We start from the raw sequence: 25,382 nt of genomic DNA, 5'->3' as shown, positions 1-25,382 counted from the left end.
TGGACTCAAAAAATTAGCTGCATCTGCAAATTTGATATAACGAGCTGCAATAGTAATATACTTGGCATATGATATGTATTACAGAGGCTATAATCTATATGTACAAAGCCATTTGCAATTATACACCTACACTGTTATGCAAGAGTTTTTTTACACATTATTCTTGTTTATACTTGTAATACAGGATTTGCATCTTTTGTGTCTCATACAATGTGAACTTATCTAACAGAGTTTTTGGGAGAAAAAATCATTCCTTATTCCTAGAAGATTTATCTTCCGGTCCCCCAAGAATACGAGAAATTTGCAGGCCTCTACTGAATGCTTGGTTGAAAAGCATACGCGTTTGAAATTCTGAAACAAATGGAAACCAGGCTAGGAACGCAACAGGAGTGAATAGAAGCAAACCCATGAACATTTCATAGCCACGGGCAAGTGTCTGAACTGATGCCCATATTCCGGCTTTTACAACAAGAGGTTTCAGAGCTTGAGCAATCTAAGTCACAATAGATAGCAAAAGCAACAAGTTATGAGAACTGTGTTGCAAAAGGGACTAACATAAATAAAACCAAGCGAAGCTCCACTTGTCAATATATTAAAAGAAGTTAAGGTGAGTAAAGACGGACTGTCACGTGGAAGCACTCACCAGGAGTAATCCCCATCCTGATGGCATCAATGCAAGAATGCACACCACAATGTCACGAAATTGCATGTCGACTAACACTACAAGAGTAATCAATGCAGCAACGGATATGATGAAGATCACACCATTAATCATTCGAAACACAAGCTGAAAATTGGCACTAAATTTCCGCCGCCCAACAGATACAGCCTACGTACAAGAATTAAACATAAATCATACAAAAAGTTAAGACGAATATAATTAGAATCAATTTGAAGAACATCAACATCAATGGGATAAATCATATGTGAACACTGTGTTTTTCAACTGTATAGAACCGTTGTGGATCAAAGAAATTATATATGATAAAGAAAAAAGACGTTGACATTCATACATATCAAACATTAATGACTTGCCTCATGTAATTTTAGGATGTTTTTCGACTTGGGTTTGCTCTAAATTAGGTCAGCTATCCAATATCTAACATACTTTAAGAAACCATGTTCTAATACTAGTGTTTCAAGCTGGTTAATGTCTAATCTATGATAAAATTTCCATCTCCGGGGGACTTTATTAAACATGAAAAATCAGTGTTGAAAAAAAACACACTAGAAAACTGAAAACCGCACTAACCTTTACCACAAACAATATTACTAATATCACTATCCAGGATAGTCCGTAAACCTGTCAAGTAATGAAATAATTTGTTGAGAAGTTGCAGAAACCGTTCAGATGAATCAGATAAGCTATACTTAATATTTAATTTAAAAACCAAGAATACTAGTACCAGAAAACTTTTGGAGTGCTTCGCAAAGGTCAGATGATATACAAGTCCATACTGATAAATAAAGAAGCGCAATGACAACAAAATCTCCACAATGATGCCACGAGCCCCAGAAAACTTGAGATGATTCTGTTCCTTCTCCCACCATGATTCCCAACTTTTTTCCTGTGACACGCCGATACCTCCCCGGTTGAGCATCCACTTTTTCCAGTCACTCCAGTCTTCAACTATTTTTTGCCACTCAAACCCTGATGGATTGAAGAGGAAAGGAGCAAAAAGCCATGATCCCACCATAAACCATATAGATATAGTAATTAATAAATATGCAAGAACTCCTTCATAGGCTCGACCGAATATATGATAAACAAGAAGCAAAACCATAAGTTCAATTCCCTTGACAAAGTGACTACGAGAGTACAGCCTATAGTTCTCAGCAAACTTGGCATGGAAGACGACGAAGCCACGACCTGTCCCTCTGTATTCTGCTCCCCCATGAAGCAAGGTTCTACCAAAATAATGGGTTTTTGTTCCAAGAGAAAACGTAAAGAATATTGGTGCCAGCTGTAGTTGCATAAGAACGAAATCAGTAAATGCCTTGCTAAATCCATGCTCGAGACCTATTTCCATCACCATAGGTAATGCCATTAAATATCCAATCTGCACAAAAGACTGAGAAGCAAGAGCTACTTGTAGGGGTTTATTGTCTCGAATTGCTGGCTCCTTGCTCATTGCTTCCTCTAGTCCACTGAGAACAAGATAAAGCCGGCCATAGAGGAATACATAGACTATAAGGACAGTAATCTGCCAAAATACACCAATGTAATTTAGAAAACGAGAAAAAACTATAAAGACTAAAAGCAAAGTGATGTGTATTATCTTTTCAGTACCAAATTGCTGAAATAAAACCCGATGGTCGTGAAATAGCAAGAAAGCATGCGGAAGAAGTCAAATCGGTGTCCAAGCCTGTAGATATCACGACTCATCGTCTGCTCCCCATTTCCATTTGCTATCTTTGCTTCGAATTGGGAAATTTGATTAAGGCCCACATCCCTCCCTTTACCAACCTGAATATACTCGTGATGAGTAATGTTCCCTCCACGCAGTGTAGAATTGAAACCTGAAAGTGAAAACTATGAATGAGGTGCATGCAAGCTAGTCTGTAAATTTTATATTAGATTATAGGCACAAAAGTTCTCAGCATTTTGACAATGCCTGCAAATATGTCCTCGCTTAGGTTGATGATTGTCGAAGCTTTACTAATACCCCCTCTGGTCAGGTGAAACAGTCTATCAAACACATCAGGATGGCCATAATGGAACCGGACTCTGAATGAGAAAGACAGTAAAAAGTCATTAATCTATAGTGCATGTAACTTTTATGAACAAAATGATCACAAGTAGTTGACTCTTACTATCATACAAAGCCAAATCTCTAAGAGAGAAAAACATTACAAAACTAAGTCTCAACATCTATAAATGTTCCAACTGAATACAAAGTAGTTGACACATACAGAGATCACAGACCAACAATCTGGTGTTCTAACAGGCTCTTAACCTACGATTACAAGGTTATACTATTCTCCTTTTCTTATTTTTTGGAAAAGTGATGCCATAGGGTGGTGAGAATCCAATTCTAGATTTCTTCTAGCAAGGAGCAGTTCTCTCACCTGTGGCTTACTCGTGATTCTAGCTAACATTCTGATTTACCACCAAAGACTCTATTTGAGATTGGAACAGCTTAAAACTATGTAAACACAATATGAAATTTTATATATAATAAACTTGCACCATCTTATCGAAACTCACTTTAAAGGGCTAGCCAAAAGCCTCTGTCCAATTGTTACAAAACTAGTCTCCTGATTGGACATGAACCATGCCAGGGAGGAAACACTGCAAAAATAAACCAATGCAAGTTTAAATGGTCAAATAACTAAACTAACGGACAAACCATTTACTTAAGCATCTGTCCACAGATAAAAGTTTGAAATTGTTTGGGAATCCAAAGAAACATAGAAGCTCAACTACAATAGACATATATAACGTCAATATAAGCACCTTCCAGTAAATATATGCTCCCTGAATCCCAGTATCGTTGGATTCTTAAAACCACGTTTTTCCGAGTCCTTGTTCCAGTCATTCTGGAAGTTCTTCCGAGGGAGAAATTCTTCAAGTAAGTTCCTCATCTTAAAGGCTTCTTCCATATAGTTATCCTACATATTTGAAGTCACTGAAAATAAGTGAGCTAATTGAAAGAAATTTTTTTGATGGTAAGCAGGATGTACCTGATTCATATCAATAGTTTGTAAACCTTCTCCCCGAGTAAATATCAATGCATGGTTTTGATTTTCTGGCTTTCCTTCACCCAGAATAGCAGGCCCTGGAAGTTTTATCCGATATATAACCTGAAGAAAGCAAGTTCAAACAAAAAAGAGTAACCATTTGGTCAAAATAAAACAGCAGAGATTTTGGAATGTGAAAATTAATGGATGCACATAAAAGTCCTTGATTGATTTAGTCATCTTTTTTTACCTTATTTCTAAGTTAGGATTGTCTTATATCTCTCCGTCTTTCTAAAGTTTGATACTAAAATTTTTAAGTGTACCATTACCATTACAAACAACAAAAAAGTTCATGGAGTTCATTTTCTGAGAAGCCAGAGTATGATACATTATTCTTTCTCCCGAATTGATAGTTAACATTTTATAACGCAGAACAATATTAAGGAGAAAACATTATGTGTTCAATAGTAGTTTTCAAATCTAACATATTACGTTAGTAAACACTTATTGGCTTTTAACTGATAGAACCAAAATGATTTAAATATACTACCTCATCTAAGTTTTGAACTGGCTCTGCAGAATCAAGCGACTTTGGTACAGCCTTCACAAGCACTGAATAATAGACTTTTTTAAGCTTATTCTTCGTTTGACCCTTGTTTGTCTCTTCAACCTCATCAACATAAGCAACACGAAGTGAAGGATAGCTGCAAAAAAAATAAATTTAATTTAGCAACATGGCTAGCTATAAACTAGAATAATCGGACTAGTACGAGATAGAGTACGTTGTCATGAGCCTCAGAATGTCTTGTGCACGTGGATCACGAGACCTTTTATGAATGCCATACTGCTGGCATGATACAACATAAGTGAACTTCATATCTGCCACAGCTTGACATTGGGCCAATAATGACCTTTCATTTCTTAAATCTTCCTCAGTATTAGATTCCGCGGCTTTATAACCTTTCATTAACTCTGCAAGTAGATCAATAACCATGAAAAAATAACGCTTCCATTGACATATAAAAGATACTTAAGTTGTAAGTAAGCCTTCAGCAAGTACCATCATCCTTGGCCATATCCAGGAAAGCCTGAAGTTCTAAAGCTTGCCGATAGTACATCATGCCTCGAACTAAATCGCACAATACATAAAAATCAAAATGTGTAAATCAAAAACTTATACAAACTAAATTATAACACCAACATAATTAAAATCACCAACAGTACAAGGACTCATGTACCAGTTTTTGTCAGTGTTTGGCCTCTATATGATGCCCATAGGCGAAGTTGATCTTCCATCTCTAAACTTTCTTTAAGTTCTTCTTCATTTTTTCGTTCGACGCGTTCAAGAAAGTTGGTCCACTCATCTGTATAACATAGGTTCATTCCATACAAGTAAGAAGGGGTTGAAACCAATATGATTCCCCAAATCTATTTTAATAAATGGGTTCCATAACCATTTCTTTGGGTTGCAGAATAAAATGTGCTAATGTCGTTCAAATATACATAAATATAAGTTCTTGTCATCTTAATGTGTATAATATAAGGATTTGCAAGAGTACACAACAAATTAAGATGCACAGTACTTGATACACACAATTACACACTGACCTGGATATATCTTTTGCAAGTAGAAGAGGATAGAAACACCATCTTCATTTGGTTTCTCTAGACTTTTGATGGAGAAAAGAACATCCTCAACATAATATGGAGTCAGGGCACTAAGATATAAAATGAATGAAAAATTGTTACTATTACCAACAAACAAAACATACCCCCATACATCCCACTTGAAATAGGGTCTGGTAAGGGTGTGATGACCTTAACTGCTATAGTGTATACAGAATAAACTTAGATTGCACTTGGGAACATGTATTTCATTTCAAGTTTTGGATTTCAAATGACATGATTTGAGGTATCATTTCAATTCTCAGCTTTATACTAGTATTTGAATGTCCTGGATTTCAAATGAAATTCAAGTCCAACTTTTTCGTGTGTATCTAAACATGTCATTTGATCAAATCCAGAATTTCAAATGAAATTCAAGTTCGCAAACAGGCCACTACTTTATATCAGATGTATTTCAGGCAACAATTTATAGGAGTTGTGTAAACTATTGTTTATTGAAAATATTCCAAACGTCTTGTCATTAAAAGAGAAATATGAACTTTAATTTCTCAAGTACAAAAGGATAATAGCATCTTTACAACCAAACATCCAGCAGTTTCCTTGTCCCCCCAGAATAACATGTTGAGCTTGAACTGCTAGGATTGTTATCATATACTATGATTTGGAATTTAGAAAGCTGCCTAATCTTAGCTATGTAGCTGCCAATAAGTTTTCTATGTTTAATGAATCTTTAAGCATGCCATTGACATGAAACAAAACCACGCATAAATTGATGCCAGAAAGGGCATACAAACTGTTCATAATCCAACAACTTCATAAAATTAACTCGTAACTATAGTTTTACATTCTAATTCCAGCAAATAAATGCCTGCACATCATGCTTTTCTAGAAACTCAAAACAGATCCTGTTAGTACTTCATCCGCTTAACACAACACAACTGGTCTATGAATCCAAAGAGATGGCTTTTATTTAGCCTCCTCGATACAAGGGGTAAGCCATGCATGTGTTAGACTGTAAACAAAATTGCCATTCGGGTACGTTGTTATACTAACACTAAAGAAATATCCAAATTGTCAGCAGTAAACACTACACAATTTTTCAAGTACCGTGAGCCAAAAATTAAGGGATTAACGACGTAATTCCTCAAACAAAGGGAAGATATATATTTACGCAAGGCAAAGGTAGCAAAGTCCCATGATAATTGTTCTGGACACCAGTTTAAGCAAATGCTGCCAGGTGCCCCAGTCCAAAGCAGAACAGTTGCTCATGCATAAGCAATGTGAGGAGCAAGAGTCGTCCATAACATGATATCACCCTCTCATTCCAGGGCACAAGTGAAGTTTCAAGCAGTAAAAGTACATTACTGAGTTATATGAACCTCAAGGAGGAATACATGTCTATATGTGGCAGTTGAAAGGTCAACCAGTGTTGGTGAACTTTTCAGAAGGGCAACTACTTCTCCTAGCATTATTCAATGGATGTCTTAGGGCAGTTTGAAAGGTCTTTAGATTGGTGTATGTAGAGCAAGTCCAATGGTGGTGCTAAAATACATATAGCTATTGCTATATTATGAAATCAAAAAGTGATTTTTGATGTTAAAATAGAGCTTATACTCCAATAGTAGTTTTAAATAACACTAAGTTATCTAAATATAGCTATATTTCACTCACCCAAACTTTAAATGCACTATTTTATTTGTCAACATTACTTTAAATGTTGATTTTCCAACTTGCATGCTTATGTGGCAATTATAGCAACATGCCAACATCTATACTTGGTTCTATATTTAGCACCAAGGATAGCATTTTGCTATTATTATGTATCCATGTTTAGCACCCCATTGGAGTGAGGTTTTTGCTTGGGTGATACAGATATAGCACCACCATTGGACTTGCTCTTAGCCAGTACAGCCGACCCCCACCTAAATTTTCAAATAACCACATTCCCGATGCAAAAAGTGGAAAGTTGTACTGTTAAGTAACTAGCCCACTAAAATTTTAAGGTGTTAGAGAAAGGCCCAACAGGATCTTATATTATTCAACAAGTACATGATACTTCTATATAACTGTCCTTCTTCACTGCTCAAGCAATTTATATCTTTCTACACCTCTAGCCAAAATCCTGATCAAATAATACATTTTATGAGAAAACCTCTAATAACTAGTGTGGAATAGAACTTCTGAATTTCTGCATCAAGCTTACCTATGAAAAGTATTATGATCTGCCAAAGCTAATTAGGTTAAGAAGGAACAGCATTCCGTAAAACTAATTCATAAAAGCATCAGTTGTAGATAGCATGTCATTGGAGGAGAAAATGGGTGGATTTCATGGTTATTATATGTGGTGGGAAAATTTACCAGAAGGAAAGCATATTGCGAACTTTGGGTGCAGTAGGCATGTCCATAAACAACGAATTTGAGAAGAAAGACATGCGCCTTCTAGCTTCTAAATTGGATGGGACATCCATAGCTGATTCCTTCACAGTAAGTAATAGGTGGAGCCTCCTAATCTGCATATGACATGCATGGGATACGTCAAAGTAAACCTTGTTTAAAAAGTAGATTTATTCTGATTTGGGGATTTCATTAGAGTAACCCTACAACAACTGTTATTCAGAAACCAATCATAAGGGTGTAAATATAAAGAACATTAATCCTCCTCATTCGAAAGTCCTTTTTTGGGTCGAAGAGTGGTTCACGGGCACCCATCTTTAGGGCATAAACCTTCCCCATGTAAAAAGCCATAAACCTTCCCCACAATTTTTGCAAAACATAACCAGGCCAGGACATATTTTGAAACACTCAAAATTTCACAACACGGTTAGAAATCAGTGTTCCCAATTCTTAGCAAGATTAAAAACATGTTGAAATGCTGAGTTTCCAAATAATCTCTAATTATATATTATTGACAAGCTGTAAGAGTTGTTACGTATTTAGGAATCAACCCTTTATTTTTCGGTTAACGAAACGTGATAATAGTATATAAAACTAAACAAGAACATACAACACTTATCATTTTCATAGCATATAGAGTGAGCCTACTTCTAGAGAAGCACTTAAAATCGCTGTTGCTTGGAGATGGAATAATAATCTTGATCACCTTGCAAATTTTGTGAAAAAGAGCATCTTATGTTAATTCCTCTGAAATGGGTGGCTACATGTGATCTTTTTTTCACAAATTCATCTATTACGTATCACCTCTCTTCTATATATACAAATTCTTGTACGATTCAGAAATTAAAATAGATATAAAATCTGATATGGGATAGGAAAACAATAAACAAAGATTAATTGACGCAGGCTCTTACTTTCTCCATCCAAGCTTCCGTTTCCTCAGTAACCGGAAAATTAAGCTTACCAAAAAACTGGCTTTGTGCACTTAGAGGTTTCATTCCTTCATCCTCATCCACAGGATATGATCCACCATGGCTTGATTCTACCAAACTATAAATCATGAAAATATTAAGCAACACCAATTTAACTAAGCAAGGAAACTGATTTCACATTATATACCTATGAATTAGGTCCTCCGTTATGATGTCTCTTGTCACAACCTCGAGCATGTTCTGTAACACAATGACGACGTTATCCTTGTCATCTTTATTGTTTTCTTTCTGTAGAACACAATAGTTTAGTTAACATTATACATATTTGTAACTCACAGAAATTGCAAGTAAAATTCATTAGGTATTTACCAAATACTCTATGAGTCGAATGAGTTGATCACAGAGACTAGGGAGAGAACTGATATTCAACCCACTTATCACATCAGCATTATGTATATGATGATCAACTTTGGAAAAAATCTCCTCTAGAACTCTGGATATGTCCAGGTCAACATCGACATTAATAAAACAGTGCCCTTGATCTGCAACTTGCTGAATTATGTTGTATGGTAGTAATCACTTACAATTTTTCGCGCTCCCCCAAAACCAAAAAGTTGATAATATTTTTACATGATGCATAGCACTCAATGACAGCATACCGCATGTAATTGTCCGTTTCCAACCTCTTTATTAGATCATTGTGTCTTCCGCGACTATATTTTGCCATGTCCAAAGCTATGGGAAGCTACAGAGTGCACATAATAAATATGAATTCAGTTACAAATAGCAAGTGTTATCTATGAAAACAAAGTTAAGTGGTAATAAACCTTGCTAGCAAGTAGAAAAGGAGGCCACTGGATGAGATCTAAATCACGGTTTGACCAATAAGGCATGAGTAGAAGGCTCTTTTCACTGTGCAGTGGACAAACACAGATACTAAAATATACCATCAAAAATATGTATTACTTACACTACTTCATCAAACTCCACAGATACCTATTACTTATCAAATCCTCGTCCCTAAAAGTAGTAATTATCTGGTTCCACAATTGAGCAAATCGAGCTGCCTCCTTATCTTTATTAGAAGGGATCTAAAATAGAAGAAACTAGTTACCAGGACCCATTGTAATCGACTTAAAGGAATCAGCAAAATTTATGATACCAAAATACATAGTAGGAGTACCTGAAACTCTGGAAATTTGTGAGATAATGTGGACTTCAGTCCTTTCTTAGGTCTTTCTTTATTCTCCACTGGAATTAAGCAGTTGTTAAATGCTCCAGGTAGAGACTGAAACCGAGATCTTAACATCACCAAACTTCGGATCTGAAACCAAAAAAGGAGTAGCTATTTACTGATTCCCGGCTAACAAAAACAGGGCATTCTTTGGTACAAAATAATGAGGAAGTGCACATATAGACAAAAGGTCAACCCTGTTAACGTATTCTTTGAAATAATACTAGACACAACACAGAAGATATAAGACACAATAACCACAATATAGTACATTCATTCTGTTATGTGAAGATTCGGAACCTGTTGTTCTAGGTAGACCTGTATTCTTCTACCACACTCCTACTTTTCTCTAGCATTCAATTTTATGATACACAACACACATCTACTCCATGTAAGTTTCTTTCATCAATATATTCATCCCTGAACAAGCAACCACTATGAAGATAAAAAACAGAGCCTCGGTATGATAAGTAGTTCTTAGATCTTACTAACCTAATATACATCCATATGCGAGCAAACGCCACTTATTAAGAACACATTGCTCAAATTTCAGCATAAATAAATCATTCCTTGGTATGACTATTATAACCAAAAGAAGTCTTTATCCATTTGACAAATATAGATTGATACTTGCAATTATAGATTAATTTAAGATACTTGCAATGAATGCCTGCTGAAACTAAAACTAAATGCATCTTTAAAGCTTTCCGAGTATCTTAAATTTTAATCATCGAGTTAAGTTGCATAGTTTAGGGAAACTTAGTGGTTGCGAGTTGAGGGTAAAAAGCCCTAAACTATGCAACTTAACTTGATGATTAAACTTTAAGATACTCGGAAAGCTTTAAAGATGCATTTAGTTTTAGTTTCAGCAGGCATTCATTGCAAGTATCTTAAATTAATCTATCTATTGCAAGTATCAATCTATATTTGTCAAATGGATAAAGACTTCTTTTGGTTATAATAGTCAAACTTTTGTCATGAATTAAAGGATAACTATAAGTCTTTTACTGGCTATATCAATATAATATAGTTACTCAACAGAACATAAAATCAAATCAGAATTTGAAGATTGCAGGTATGTAAGAGAACCAAACTTGCAGCTGGGGACACAACTAATAATTTCTGCTATATGAGGTCTATTTAACAGATAGTTTTATATTAATATATCAGACACTTGAATTTTGTCAAACTCACGTGTCTTAAACTCGTCATATGTGTGTGTGTGTGTGTGTGTGTGTGTGTGTGTATTACGAATAAGGACATTGCACCAATATGACAGCCAGATCAGTTCAAACTTTAAAAGATAAAATCAGACCTCCAGTAGCAAATCTTAATAAAAAATTTTAGGAAAAAAAATATCATTTTAGGAATAACTATGCTGTTACTTATTGATCAGAACACGTGCTTGAAGTGCAGGATATATGAAAAATTAGTGGAGATGACCAGCAAATTCTAGAACACACATCTATACTTACTATATTCTTAAAGATTAACATGGCGAAAGTTTGGTCGTTGGTTTGTAGTTAGGTATAGTACATTATAACCGTTAAATCACTTAATCAATGGACTACAACCGTTAAATTGAATTTTCTATATTTTACTATGTAGGATGCTGCTAAAGGTTTATAGGCTTATGGATCGAAATACCATATTAAAATTATTTTTTGACTAGCTAGGAAGAGACTAGTTTTATATACATTTTTTATATTGGGTACCCACTAGTTTGATGTTTAGATTAGCCAAAATATGATAAATTAAGGAAGTTCTCACGGTTCTCATTTTAAGAAGTTCTCACCAGAGTAACCCTCTATATATATATATATATATATATATATATATATATAGAGGATGTGGTTCAGTGAGGAACCAAATCAATTGTGTAACTTAGTAACTTTAGTCTAGGTTATCCACGTGTCCCAAACCCTATCCCACTTGGTACTGTACATGACGGTTACACACAAATGAAACTGCCAATATTTCACAACAAAAGAAAGTAATATATGACACCTAATATACGTAACTTACAAGACATACCGCACATACGGTAACTTGTAAGATATTTTTGTTTAGAGTATAGTTATATACATAACACATACGGTATTTTACAGAACACAAGTAACTGTATTACTGAACACAAGTTACTACCAGCACTATGCAGTTACAGAACACAAGTAACTCCCAGCACTATGCAACCGCTATCAGGCACATGTTCTAGAAGAGAGTTCCTAGGTTACTCATTTAACAAGTTCCTAGGTCACTTCAAGTGTGCAGAGTTTGGTGTAAGAACTCAAGTCTAGGAAAGGATCTCAAGCCAAGTCTACAACAGGAATTGGCCACTCACTAGTTGAGTCAGCATAAGAAGAACTCGGGAATTTTAATTTTTTATTAATGTAAATTTTAAATGGAATTCTTTTATTCTAGAATCTACTTTGTTCACTTCTGGCCAAAATGTTTAAGGAGAAACCCGCTAAACATTTATACAGACTACAGAGTCCTAATTCCTGGAAGAAGAATGCTACAGAATTAAATTCTGCATATAAACAAGAATATATATATATATATATATATATATATATATATATATATATATATATATATAGGGTCTTGCTCCAGTACAAACTCCTTATTGTACAAACGTACAAACCAGTGATTATGACAATAATATTTAGTGATTAGCAGATTTTAATTTAACAAATACATACATACATCCATCACCACTGCCACCACAATCACCTCCAATCACCACCACCACGCACGACCACCCCACCCACCACAACCACCACCACCACCACCCACCACGACTGCCCAGCGCCTCTCTCTCTCTCTCTCCACCATCCACCACCAACCACCACTGCCCAACACCTCTCTCTCTCTCTTACCCACCACCACCAACCACCACCACCACCACTACCAGTGGCTCTCTCTCTGTGGTTGTTCGCTCACCGATTAGTGCTATACACACACAAACACACACATTCACCACTTCTTTTCTCATCTCCCTCAATCGTGTTTCTAGCACTGCCCTCGCACCGGCGTCGCGGCTGCCGCCGGCCGCGCTGCACCACCACTCGGCTATGCCGCCCCATAAGTGCTCCCCTCCCCTTATCTCTCCATCAGACCCCCTTGGTAGATTTAGTGATTCTGTTCAATCATTTAGTGATTCTTTTCAAGTCATTTAGTGATTGTTTGTACGTTTGTACACTAAGGAGTTTGTATTTGAGCACTTGCCTATATATATATATATATTCACTTGAACTGTTATGAAAAAGAGAAAGGTTAATAAAATTCTAACCTCTCCAAGACGACGAAATGCACCATACATGCCACCGAGAATTGTTGAAAAAATTGCATACCATATCTGAGTGTCCATGAAATAGACCTGTGTAAAATGATATCGTTGTTATACAAGCTAATAGTAGGACTGTTAAAAGCATAGTAGTGGAGAGTCACTAGAAGGAAAGAAGATTATCTCACAAGAATAATAGGAGCCCAGAGTGAAATAACAACACCAATATTGTTTTTAGCTGCAAAGATAAAATAATAACATTAAAATCATTTCCGTTTCGTAGAGAAAAGAGATCAGTCATTAATGATTACCTTGGGGGAAAAACTCATGCCACTGGTAATTTCTTACATGGACCTTCATAATTGCCTTTGTGGGGCCAACTAGAGGCTTTATCTGTAAGGTAAAAGCACAAAATATTTAAATCAATTCAGTTCAACACATGACCAAGTGCATAACATCTACAGACAAGATGAGGAAAGCTTTCTTTCTACAAAAGAAGAAAATTTTGAAATCAATATCGCAAGGACAGTTATGGAAATGATGTCTTGGTCTCATCAATCTGGAGTAGAAAGCTGAGTTGAGTACATATATAAAGCCAACTGAAAGGTAGTTAGCAGTTACTAAAACCATATTCAAATGAATAGAGATTGAGATTTATCGCTTAACCACCATTGGGAGCTCCAATCTACTTTTCTTATATCAGCTTAAGTTGGTCAAAGAGAAGCCCTATGATTCAAATCTTGCACAGGAAACCTTAGTCACTTATTATATTGTAGTGCACAACAAACAAGGCAAAGGATACCAAATTCAAAAGCAGAACCTCAACCAAGATGGGAACCTAAGAAGTCGAGAAAATTAAGCTCTAATGCATAGCATAATTATGTATTAAACTAATTTAATGGCAATAATTGTGCAAGGCGGTGGTAATACAATATTTTAATGGCAATAGTTGTGCACAGCAGTTGTACCAAAACGTTAGCTGCACGATGATGAATGCTGAAGTTGATTATATAAATCTTTTTCACTCGAACCGTAATATCAGGTTTCCTTGCGGTGTACATATGATAAGGTATATGGTTATGGTTTTGTCGAAGGAGAAATTTAACATCAACTATATCATGATCCTTTTTCAGACACAAGCGTAAACGGAGTGACATAGAGAAGTCCAAGAAAAAATGATAAGTCCTCAAGAGGACAAGAATCTGATAAATTACAGAATATAAAGATAACTCACTTTCCTACAAATATAGTTTACATCATTGACTTCTGAAAAGTCATTACACATTTTTAAATGCATATCTGATGCAGTCCAATTATCACCTTAAATTAGTCATAGACTCATATCAGTAATAATAAATTGAGGTAATTGCATATTGCACCCCCTTACTATCGTTCAAAAACAATTTGTACCACAACTTTGAATAATTTAAATTGCACCCTATTATTAGTTTAATCCGCGAAAACAGTATGCACCCCTTCCGTTAAATATGCATAAATCCGTGCCGTTAATTAGGGATGAGCAGAAACCGAACCGAGAACCGAAACCGAACCGAAAACCGCACGAAACCGCACCGAATAAAACCGCACCAAATAAAAACCGAACCGAATAAAAACTGCACCGATACTTTGGTTTTGGTTTTGGTTTTGAAAACTGAGGGCCGACTCAACAATAAAGCAAAATAAGCGATCACTTAGAGTCCCCACACATACAACAATATCAAAATTTTTAAACCCCTTTATCTATACACATATAATTTTTCAACAATTTTATATAAATTTTTTCAAAATCTTTTATATCATTTTTTTTTTCAAATTATATAAATTTCTATATATAATTACATAGAAATGTTGAGTATATATACCTATATAAAGGGTTTTAAAATTTTGGGGTTTTTGTATGTGGGGTCTTAAACAACAGTTTTTTTTTCTGCTTTCCTGTTGAGCCGGCCCTCGATTTGTTAATATTAGCGACACGAATTTATGCATATTTAATGAAAGGGGTACAAACTGTTTTCGCAGGTTAAACTAATAGGGTGTGATTTGAATTATTCGAAGTTGTAGTACAAAATCGTTTTTGAACGATAGTAAGGGGGTGCGATATGCAATTACCTCTAATAAATTACTATACTACTAAGTTTAACAGATAATAACCAAGAGGATAGGATAATCACCTCGACATAGTAACTAAATGCCAACTTTGAGACTATAAGAAGAACCCAAAATGTAGTATACCTGAAAGGTATTAAAATTAAAAAGTTAAAAGGAAGGACAATCGAACATCAGAGACAAAGCAAGGCTGAGATTGTTATGGCTGTCCTACTTGATTAGAGAAAGTGTGCTCTCTTGCATTCCCCTCCCAACATATAGCCGAGTCTACAACAAAAATAATATACCAGAAACAGAAATTAAAGTCAAATTTCATGATGCTTGTTAATCAGAAAGCACAGCTATTTAAGCTAGCTTTTCAAGAGCAAATAAATATGTCTGATACAGGAGCCACATAATGTGGCAATTAAAATCATATTGATGAGGAGATTGTCCTATATACCTGAGACCACCACATAATTAGGCTGACAATCATATTGTTTGACTTCTCTAGACGCAAGCGGATAAAAGGAAACACGAACAACAATGTAGAGAGCATGTTTGGAAATAGGTATAAAAGAACTGCCATAACGAATAAAGAAGGTGAACTCTGGCCATTCCCAAACCAGCTTCTTATGGTTTGTGCCAACCCAGTGGTATTGCTCCAAGAGTAGGCATAAGTGACAGGTAATACTATCATCCACACTGCAGCAAAGACGGCCTTTAAAATGTACCTTAGCTTCACATGGGCTGACATACTATGTAACGCTTTCCAGCTCATTATGATATCAAGAACAGCTGAGGAAAGAAAAGCTCAATTGTTTGGTCACTTTTTATACACGAATATCGTTGCACTGTATGGAGGTAAAAATTAAAGCAGTAGTAAATAGACGCTCTTACACTAGTACCAAAGGAGTAACTGACTGCATATGTCAGATTTGTTTAGTGTTTACTATAGTGAAGGCTATACTACTAATACCAACAGTGGCGGGGAGCGTAGTGTGGGTTGAAGTTGCAGCTCCTGACCCTTGACATATGAAATGATAGCAACTCTCTAGATATATGATATTTCATCCTTGTCTAAATGGCAATATAGTTCAATAGTAGCTGCCCACCCTCTGTCTGCTTTGTGTATTTGACATCTTGCTTTGTGTATTTGACATCTTGCCTAAGCTTACTCCTTGTCTGTTTATCATTTACTTCTATTAATTTAAACCTCATATTTACATTGATGTACACATACAAGTGTAAATTATTTGACAATAACTTTGTCCCAAAGTTTACATAAACTTTAATTAATATGGATTCGAATCCTAAACTTAGAATGAATGTACATAAAAAAACCTGAAAGTCATGAAAAAAGAAACCATATAGTTTACATAATATACAAAAAAAAACTTGAAAAAAATACCATACAGCAACCCATGTTACATATGTGTGTCTGTATGCAGGAGTTGTACTCTAAAATATCCCAAACTTTTCTTTTATTCAGTATAATCCTCATATGTCCTTCCGAAAGAAAGAAATTTTATATCCAAATAATACACCTATGTACTGCCAATGGCCAAGAAATTATACTCCAAACATTTACTAAACTAGCATAATTATGAGTGATACTATTAGTACCCCCACAGTGATGCTCGGTATGATTTGAATGTATCATCAAATCTAAAAATATTCTTTTAAGAAAATTGATATTCATGCCGTCTACTTCCCCAATATAATTTCCATTGGTCAAGTAGTAAAATGAAAGATAATTAGAAAGGTGTGGCAAAGGAAAGAAGAAAAGGCCATCTTCACCTTGGGCAAATTTCAATATTGCTGCTGTAATGAATAGACTCAGCACTTTTTTAAATCCATCATCCTCAAATATAGAAGTTGGCTGTCCTGATTCGCTCCAAGCCATTATAATCATTGCCTGTATGATGATTGATTCCAGAAATGACATGTACAACATCTACGACTGAATACAGTGTAATCAATGGACAAGATTTTGACTAGGCCAGATAAAAGATATATACTGAACAAACCTGCAACGACAATATAAAGAAGCTCCACATTCTGTCGAAACTTCTAAAGATATGCCAAAAGGAACGTATTTCAACAAAATTAATTTTTGCCTTCCATCGATCCTTATGAACTTCTCTTTCTGCCTGAAAGCCACCAATGAATTTATAAGAAGGAACACTATCTTCTAATCAGCAGAGCTTGTGGAATGTATTTATAGAATTTTTCCGTCTTAAACTACATTAAAATTAATAAATATGCATCCCTACCTTATAATAGCATGCTCGGTGAAGTAGAATCATTTATAGCACGATTTGTTTTGCAAGTAGAAAAGTGCAATATATTGAGCATGCTTACAACAATAGCCACAACAGGATTTATTTTTTTGTACAGAATGAACCACAACAGGATTTGTTTTTTGTCATCCTAGCTGAGTATGATTTCTTTAATGTGCACAAACTACACTCAGTTGACTCGAAAAAACAAACTTTCAAGAGAAGGGGTTAGAGAACAGAAACCTGCAATTTGAGGCCCACATATGATACTTCCCTGCCCCAATTTAATTGACCACTTCAAATTGGTACTTACTACTTAGTAAGAAGAATCTCAAACAACACAATTTTAAGTACTGTTTCAAAGACATTATACTGATATACAACCTTGTTTCGGATTGCATTCTGGATTTCTTAAAGGTTGGGGTTGGTTGGTAAATTTGCACACAATGTGCATAAATGTCACATACACGAAATCAAAATTTTTTATGGTGACTTAAACTGAAATACATACATTATTTTTCTGGATGCTGAGATGACCAATAGGCTGACAAAAGAAATCAGCATCGGCACGCATAGGCCAGCTTAGTTTAAAACAGTCAACAGACCTATCAATACATAAAATTTGCTCAAGAACTTGTAAAGATTGTGTGCATGTGTCATGTGTGTATAGAGCCTTTTATTGAATATACCAGAAGTATTCATTTAAATCATCATAATTCCTCCACCGTGAATGTTTGGATTTCTCTTCTCTGCTCCCTCTAGCTTCCTGCAAAGAAGCACAACCATCATAATCACATCAACAAAGAAGAGTGGGCAACAACAGCTTATCTATTTGCTTACTAACTTGGCAGAGAGCCCACCTCTGCTATTGTGTTGTAAATTGGAGTTACTACTTTCCTTAAGAAAGCTTCATCGTCCCCACCATACGCAGGCTTGACATGCTCACCAGTCATTTGACTGACATTCCCAGCCAACATACCATACAGTTCAAAAGCCATCTATAAAATTAGAAACTGATTACATTAAGAAAAAATGGGTATAAGGTGCACATCAACTCACGAATACATTATACGTTGTCATCTGTAGTAAGACCATCTAAATCATATATAATTTGCCTTGTACAATCAAACAGTTCTTTCATAAAGGAAAACTGGTTGACAAAGGCTTGAACTTGTGAATCTATTATCATGTTATATAGGTTATTTTACAACTTAAACTATTAGTGACATCATACACAAAAATATATGCTAGTAAAAGAAAATGTAATGACTAAATATCTTTGTTTACATGCAGCAAAACCTCAATGAATTATTATTTTATGCTGCTGGAGCATGGAATTTTTATTATCTTTAAGGAGGTATTAATTTTACTAAAAATTAATAATTTATTGATTCACATGGTGTTTTTTTAGTAAGTTACAAAGAGGTTTATAACTCACTAAACAACAATTTAATAGTATAAGGAACCATTATATATTAATAGTGTATGTATCACATGTGTAGGGCTCAAATGAGAACTAGTTAGTTATCAGGAATGTTCTGTACATACAATGTATACTTTCTGTAATCATATATAACAAAATTTGTTCTCTAAATGCATAAAACATTCTCATAATTATTTTTTATTTACATATCACATGCATTTTTATTATAAAAAATGTGATGATTTTTATGAAACATGAAGTAAAGAATTAACTTTACATAACATGCAGTTGTTCTCTAAGAATTTCTCTCCTGTTTTCTATCTAAATTCATAATGTTTTCTCAAACAGCTTATTAATTTAAGAAGTATTATATAATGCTTCTATACTCACCAGACTGGACAGTTAAGTAGTAGCCCAAACCAAACAACGCCCAAGCAATACTCTGGTGCATCTCACTTTAAAATGGGTTATGGTTATGTAAGCAGACCGTCCCCCCTATTTTGCAGAACCGGATAAGCTAGGTTGTTCATGAAGTAACCTTGGCTATTGGAAAAACACACACAGGTGTGTGTGTGTGTGTGTGTGTGTGTGTGTAGAACCGCGCTCAAGAGAGAACCAATCCTTAAAATAGAACCTTAGAACCACTAAGGTTCTGCTGCAGAATCCTAAATTTTAAATAGACTTTCAGGATCTTAATCTAAATACATGTTTTTTGCATCGTTGTGTGTGTTCAAAAATACTTTCAAAATATAATCCATAAACACGACAATTTTTGCATGTGCAATTCTGCTGCAGAACCCTAATTGATACTAGAAATAAGGCTAGGGGTTCTAAGATTCTTAGGCTAAGGGTTCTAAGTGGAACATGATGCATATGAAGGAGATTTGGAAGAGGTTTAAATTATGGAAACTTCTGACATTTATTACTTGAAGTACCCTGCCCATACTATAACTAGATTGAGCTTTCCTTGTGAAATCATCAATTTATACATAACTATTTTTCATATTTAGCTTAAGCTCAATTGGATCAACTCATACGGTCAATAAAAACAATGATTATGAACAATTCCCTTCTAAAACAACATTCTTGAACCCTGTGTAGAGTTTAACACAGATATACACACACGTATATAGCACAGAGAGAGAGAGCAAAAATGTATGTTACTGATATTTCTTCTAAAAATGAGATAAACGATTACAAGGAAATTAAAGAACGAAGATGCAACGATCTCTAAACTGGCTCCTATGATTTCTCCAGGACTCCTTTAGCACGCTACTATCCTAAACAAACTGCAATTGATTATGACTTACTTGCGAAATTCTACATTTTCCCATAGCTAGCTAGAGCATTTGTCAGATACCAGAAGTGTAAATAAAACTTACACAGATATATAATTATAGTACTCAAGCACTAACAAAAGATAGGAGCGACATATCAATACATACATGATGATAGATATAGCAAAGGCATTCCGGCATGAATCTTAAGTTTGCAGCCTCCCCCCAAATGAGAAGGTATAGACCAATGTATAACAGCTTTCTTTGCTGTACATCTTGTTGAATATTAGGCAACCTGCAAGTAAAGAGAAATAGCGTAAGGATTCAAAGTTTATTACTAAAATGTCAGAGCATGCTTAGCGTAAAAAGATAGCCATATTACTGTATACATTATATCAGAACTGTGGCTGATAAATTTCTTCACTATTTCCTGGAAAGTATACAATCTATATTCGTATATTGTTTACAGGAAGTGTCAGAGTATTATTTCTTCAACCCACTCTTCCTTGATTACACTCTTGTACCAACTAAACAATTTGTTTTGTTTTTATCTCACAACAGAGATGTAAATTTCGTGTACTAGAAATACAATATATTCTTGAAACTTTCATATATCTATTACTGTAAAAATGTGAACAGTCTTTATTGTTTTTTTCCTTTCAAGAATCAAGTTTGTACGACGACTTCAAATTTATAAAACCATAAACAATGACGTGTATTAGGAATTAGTAAACAATATCTATAAATATATGATTTCAGAATCCAACACTTTCTTCAAATATGAGACTCTGGACAAATTTTCTTGTCTTTGTTTCCTTATGTTAAGTACTATTAAGGAAGTTTGAATTTTGTTCGATAGAAAAATCAGTACTGCACTAATATTATATTAAGTTTATAAATGATATTATTATGAACCACATTACTGTTACTAGTTTTCCACAAGCCTTTATACAAAGTTTTAGAAATATGGACAAGAAACATAATATATATAGAGACGGAGTTATCAATGTGGAGCTTTTATTCTAATTTTCCTTTAAAAAGAGAAATAGTTTGATAGTTTGATAGATCTTACTCGGATTGTACCTTTATACAAAGTTTCAGAAATAGGAAAGAAAAGCATGTATTACATATAGAGAGACAGAGATATCCAATGTAAAACTTTAGTCTAAATATCCTTCACAAAATTGTATGAAGAAAAATATTTTGGTAGATGTTACTCATTTTTTACATTAGTGCACATAACAAACAACTTATATTTTTAGCAAAAAACACCTTATAAATTGGGAGTATTTCAGTTTGAGCCAAAACCCCGTGTTTGAGAATATCTCATGTGTAACACAAAGTCTAATGATGTGGAAAGCTTCAAACATATAAGCATATATACTTACCACAGACTACTTTTGCGACCCAAATACTTGCACCACCCTTTGTAGTTTTTGAATAGCTTTTTCATCACTTCTGTAAGGGCCCGATCATCCAACTGAAAAAGAATATTTTAATAAAATGCCAGGAGTGTAGTATAATTATGCAATTGCATAGCATGTCCGTGCTTTTGTGTTTGAATACATACCACAGGCTGCTGCTCGGGTTTTGGTAATTGCCGAATATGCACATTTGCCAACAATAAAATCAAGTGCTCCCTTTGATTTGACACGTTATCTTTCTGTATGTTTTTTGACATACTTTCAACATCACATGTTAATATGAACGTACACAAGTTACTGGCTAACAGGAAAATAAGCAACCTGAAAGCCAAACATTGCCTGAAGCCAGTCTAGAATATCTTCATCTTCTTTTTTCTTCTTGCCCTTGGACCAAGGTAGACCCCTGGTGTTGCGCAGGGCCTGAACGGCCGCTTGAATCTGAAAAAGGAAACGCATGGTACTACAATGGCGCAAATGCTTGCATGTATGAAGCTAAAAATGCATGTAAAAAATCACAAACACCCAAAGAAAGGGACCTCTGTATATCTCATAATTGCTTGATTTTTACTCTCGGAATCAAGAGGAAGTATGTTATATGGTACATATATCTCTGCCTTCTCTGCAACCTTATTGTGAGCTTCGATAATCTACACACAGTTATCAAATATAACAATTACATAACATACATACTATAGGCCGAAATATAACCACGTTATGTTGTTCTTAACATTGAATGTTTATTTCAATTTTAGTTTACAATAATCCATATAAGATTGACGTATCTAAAATTTACACTATTAAAAAATGCTAGTAACACCTCATCAGCCATGTCAACAGATTCGGTCAAATTAACAGCCTTCAAAACGTCGAATAAAACAGCAGCAGTTTGATAAGCTTTTGTGAGCCGAGTACTGAATTAAAATGATAAGAAAAATCAAGAAAGAGGCTTCTTTAAATAAAGTAAGGGAAGAATAATAGTCCAACCACACCTTTACTGCAATCACTAAAATTATAAGGATAAAAATGCTGGAAGCTTACTAACCGATCTGCTTTATCTGTGGCATTCTGCAGAGCTTCTATGTACTTGGCATAGTAGTGTTGATAAAAATTCTGCATTTCACGAGCATCACTTTTTTTCCTTCCTACTATCGTCGCTTTATCTTCCTGACAGTAAAGGAGGCGTCTTAATAACACAATTTTGATATAATTGTTGAAAAGGAAAGTAAACATATATATCAGCAACTGATCAAAAAAAATGTCGAAGCGAAAAGCAATAATAGAAACATTAGGTACTAAATGAGATTTAGCAATGTCATTTAATGTGATTAAGATTATATTAACATTGTCAGACAGAGTAGGTTAAGTATATTACAGAATGAGGTCTTTCTCCAGGATACCCATCTTTGGCCCAAAAATCTATCAGCGCCCATATTGAAGTGTTCAAACTTCTTAAACATGGTATAAGATCCAACCAAGATCTCCTCCCAAGGTTTTGGGTTACTTATCATGGTATCAAAGTTCGGCTTAAGAAGGGGTCCCAGTTGTGGGTCCTCCCATCCCCAGTTGTTTATATTTAATATTCTGTTTGTCTGTTCTGGTTGTCCACTCATACGAGTGAGTGGGAGTGTAGACTGTTGAATATAGTATATGATCCAATTGAGACATCCTCAGATGGAAAAGTTGTTTACTTGACATAACTTAGGACCTCTAGGCAATGGCAAGCTCTAAGTTCATCTTCAATTTCCTTTTGTTCTAAAACCTTAGTGTTTTTAGGAAGCTACAGATATACATAGTATTTTGTATTATATCTACACATGTATAAGACCAACAAGTAAAACATTCAATTGTACTAAAATGCTCCTCAACCTGCATAGATCCAGCTAGAGAATTTACTCCAACTTTCGTGTAGATTATAAGTTTAATTAGTTGTTGGCTAACTTAATGTAGCCTGCCACGTGGAAAAAGATTCATCGGGATAGTTTTGTCAAGCACATGCTCTATTTATACTATTCATCCCTAAAAAGTCTATGTTTTACCCATACCAAATGACCAATTAATAAACAGATAAAAATAGAAAATTAAACAAGGAAAAGGCACACGCAATAATATCACAGCAAGCATTGAAACTGCATACCCTTTCTAGGCGTTGCAGCAGCGCAGTCTTAAACTGGCGGACACCACGTCCGCTTGATGTTGGATCGAGTTTGTGAGCTTTTTCAAAGGCATAGAACCGACCTGACACCAACTCCAATTAAACACACACGTCAAAAGGAACACACTGTACATATTTTTGCTAAATTTGCATAATAGTTGGTTTTTCTCGTAATAGTTGGTTAAATTCTAGTCAGTATGATTGTGGCAAGAAGATATAACAGCAAACCAAAAAAAACTCGTGCATCAAAGACACATCGCTGCACATACAAACTTAACATTTTTACAGCACAGCTCCTTACTGAAATGGCGAGGGGAAACAATTTATTGAGTTGAAAAACTAGATGCCCCACAGTGCAGCTAACTTCTCTATTCCACATGTCATTAAGCTCTATAAACCCATTCACCTTTACCCAGTTGGAGTTTCTGTACTATATAACATCTAATGGATTTGCATCATAAACATTCTTAATTTCAAAGGACATAATTCAACATAGCTTATACTCAATGCCACCTAAAAAACTGGGATGCAGAAGTTGCCTTGTATCCCCTAAAGCCAATGTTTTGGTAGAGTTAGCAATTCAGTTTCGAATCTCACTATCATATAACTAATCACCAGTTCACCACCTGGGTGAAAACTATTGTTACTAAGTAAAGATTTTACATCTAGATGAAACCTCAAATAAGACAATATTGCAAAACCTTAATATCTGATAGTTACTGTTGAGCAAAAAATCTATTCAAAACATGTCACCTGCAAGCAAAAGAGTAAAGAAAAACATACAGAGATAAGCAACCCTGGGATTGGAAGGTTCCACTTCATTAGCTACACGAAGAATTGGCGCAATTTCAACCAAAGACGACGGCACAACTTCACTGTCCATCATTGTTTCCCCTAAATTACCAGCAGTCTGAGTCCTCAGCAGCCCCCGCCTAGGCGGCGGCGGCTGCTGCTGCTGCTGATCAGACCCCCTTCTGTTGTAAGCCATGTTTCTTTTCAAACCCTTTTACACATACAACTCAAACCTCTCATCAGCTACCTCCTGAAACCCATCAAGATTCACAATTGACCCAAGTCAATGCCCAAGAATCTCAGCTTTTTTATCAGCAAAATCTCAACTTGTTCAACATAAACAGTACAATAATAAGAGTAAATTTAATTAAGATCAAGTTTGCTAATACAGACAGACAAAAGAACAAGACAAGACAAGATTTGATTCACTCTTACTGCATCAACTGAAACACTTGAAAAACACAAGAAACACAGAACACTAGTAGAATGTTTTTCCTATTTTTCATGTTTAGAATATTCTAACAGCTTTTATATATTTTGGGAAAAGTGAGAAATGAAATATAATTATTATTATAGTACAATTTAATCCTAGTTTGAATTTGATGTTCCTTTGAATCAAGAACTAAAACAAAAGATACCCAGTTATGTAAATAAGCAGACACACCGAGAAAGTGAAGTTGCTACTGATGTTTGGACAGTGAAGAAACAGAGAGTTCAGACAGCTTCATCTACCATACAAAACTTACACGACAATATTAATGTTATTAATTTATTATATGGTCTTAAAATAATTG

At 35.0% G+C, this 25,382-nt stretch overlaps 1 protein-coding gene across 4 annotated transcripts; it reads right to left on the bottom strand.

Moving 5' to 3' along the window:
- LOC108202401 (callose synthase 3) lies at window positions 1-25,376 on the bottom strand. Of its 4 annotated transcripts, none has more exons than XM_017370775.2 (43): window positions 25,253-25,376; window positions 24,580-24,838; window positions 23,779-23,879; window positions 22,687-22,808; window positions 22,462-22,555; window positions 22,181-22,291; window positions 21,966-22,082; window positions 21,791-21,883; window positions 21,609-21,700; window positions 20,389-20,515; window positions 18,381-18,518; window positions 18,210-18,286; window positions 18,032-18,125; window positions 17,269-17,391; window positions 17,039-17,156; window positions 15,702-16,036; window positions 15,474-15,526; window positions 15,325-15,385; window positions 13,465-13,546; window positions 13,342-13,391; window positions 13,160-13,246; window positions 9,817-9,957; window positions 9,630-9,724; window positions 9,461-9,545; window positions 9,218-9,378; window positions 9,003-9,126; window positions 8,821-8,921; window positions 8,616-8,751; window positions 7,666-7,817; window positions 5,290-5,399; window positions 4,920-5,045; window positions 4,742-4,810; window positions 4,464-4,653; window positions 4,232-4,385; window positions 3,685-3,804; window positions 3,458-3,612; window positions 3,209-3,292; window positions 2,616-2,728; window positions 2,291-2,520; window positions 1,407-2,204; window positions 1,253-1,303; window positions 644-829; window positions 1-493 (listed from the first exon to the last, which is right to left on the bottom strand). In XM_017370775.2, exons 2-43 carry the CDS (start codon window positions 24,782-24,784, stop codon window positions 248-250), a joined length of 5,907 nt encoding a protein of 1,968 aa, XP_017226264.1. In that variant the 5' UTR covers window positions 24,785-24,838; window positions 25,253-25,376; the 3' UTR covers window positions 1-247. The 4 variants fall into 4 exon arrangements, with proteins under 4 accessions (XP_017226264.1, XP_017226265.1, XP_063940375.1 ...); XM_017370776.2 differs by lacking the exon at window positions 25,253-25,376 and adding an exon at window positions 25,024-25,042; XM_064084305.1 differs by lacking the exons at window positions 22,462-22,555; window positions 23,779-23,879; window positions 24,580-24,838; window positions 25,253-25,376 and having other exon boundaries at window positions 22,687-22,781.
- Window positions 25,377-25,382: the final 6 nt, after the last annotated feature.

This window comes from Daucus carota, chromosome 9, assembly GCF_001625215.2.
Source record: "Daucus carota subsp. sativus chromosome 9, DH1 v3.0, whole genome shotgun sequence".
Classification (NCBI taxonomy): domain Eukaryota; kingdom Viridiplantae; phylum Streptophyta; class Magnoliopsida; order Apiales; family Apiaceae; genus Daucus; species Daucus carota.
Note: the sequence above shows the minus strand (reverse complement) of the source record. Positions and strands in the feature narration are given on the sequence as shown.

What these genes read in the sequence shown, in the direction of transcription:
- LOC108202401 (XM_017370775.2), bottom strand. Translation starts at nt 24,784, where the DNA reads ATGGCTTACAACAGAAGGGGGTCTGATCAGCAGCAGCAGCAGCCGCCG. An exon ending in GGTCGCAAAAGTAGTCTGTG is followed by an intron (nt 20,516 to 21,608) that starts GTAAGTATATAT and finishes CTTTACTTGCAG; the next exon opens with GTTGCCTAATATTCAACAAG. An exon ending in AAGCGAGGACATATTTGCAG is followed by an intron (nt 2,521 to 2,615) that starts GCATTGTCAAAA and finishes TTTCACTTTCAG; the next exon opens with GTTTCAATTCTACACTGCGT.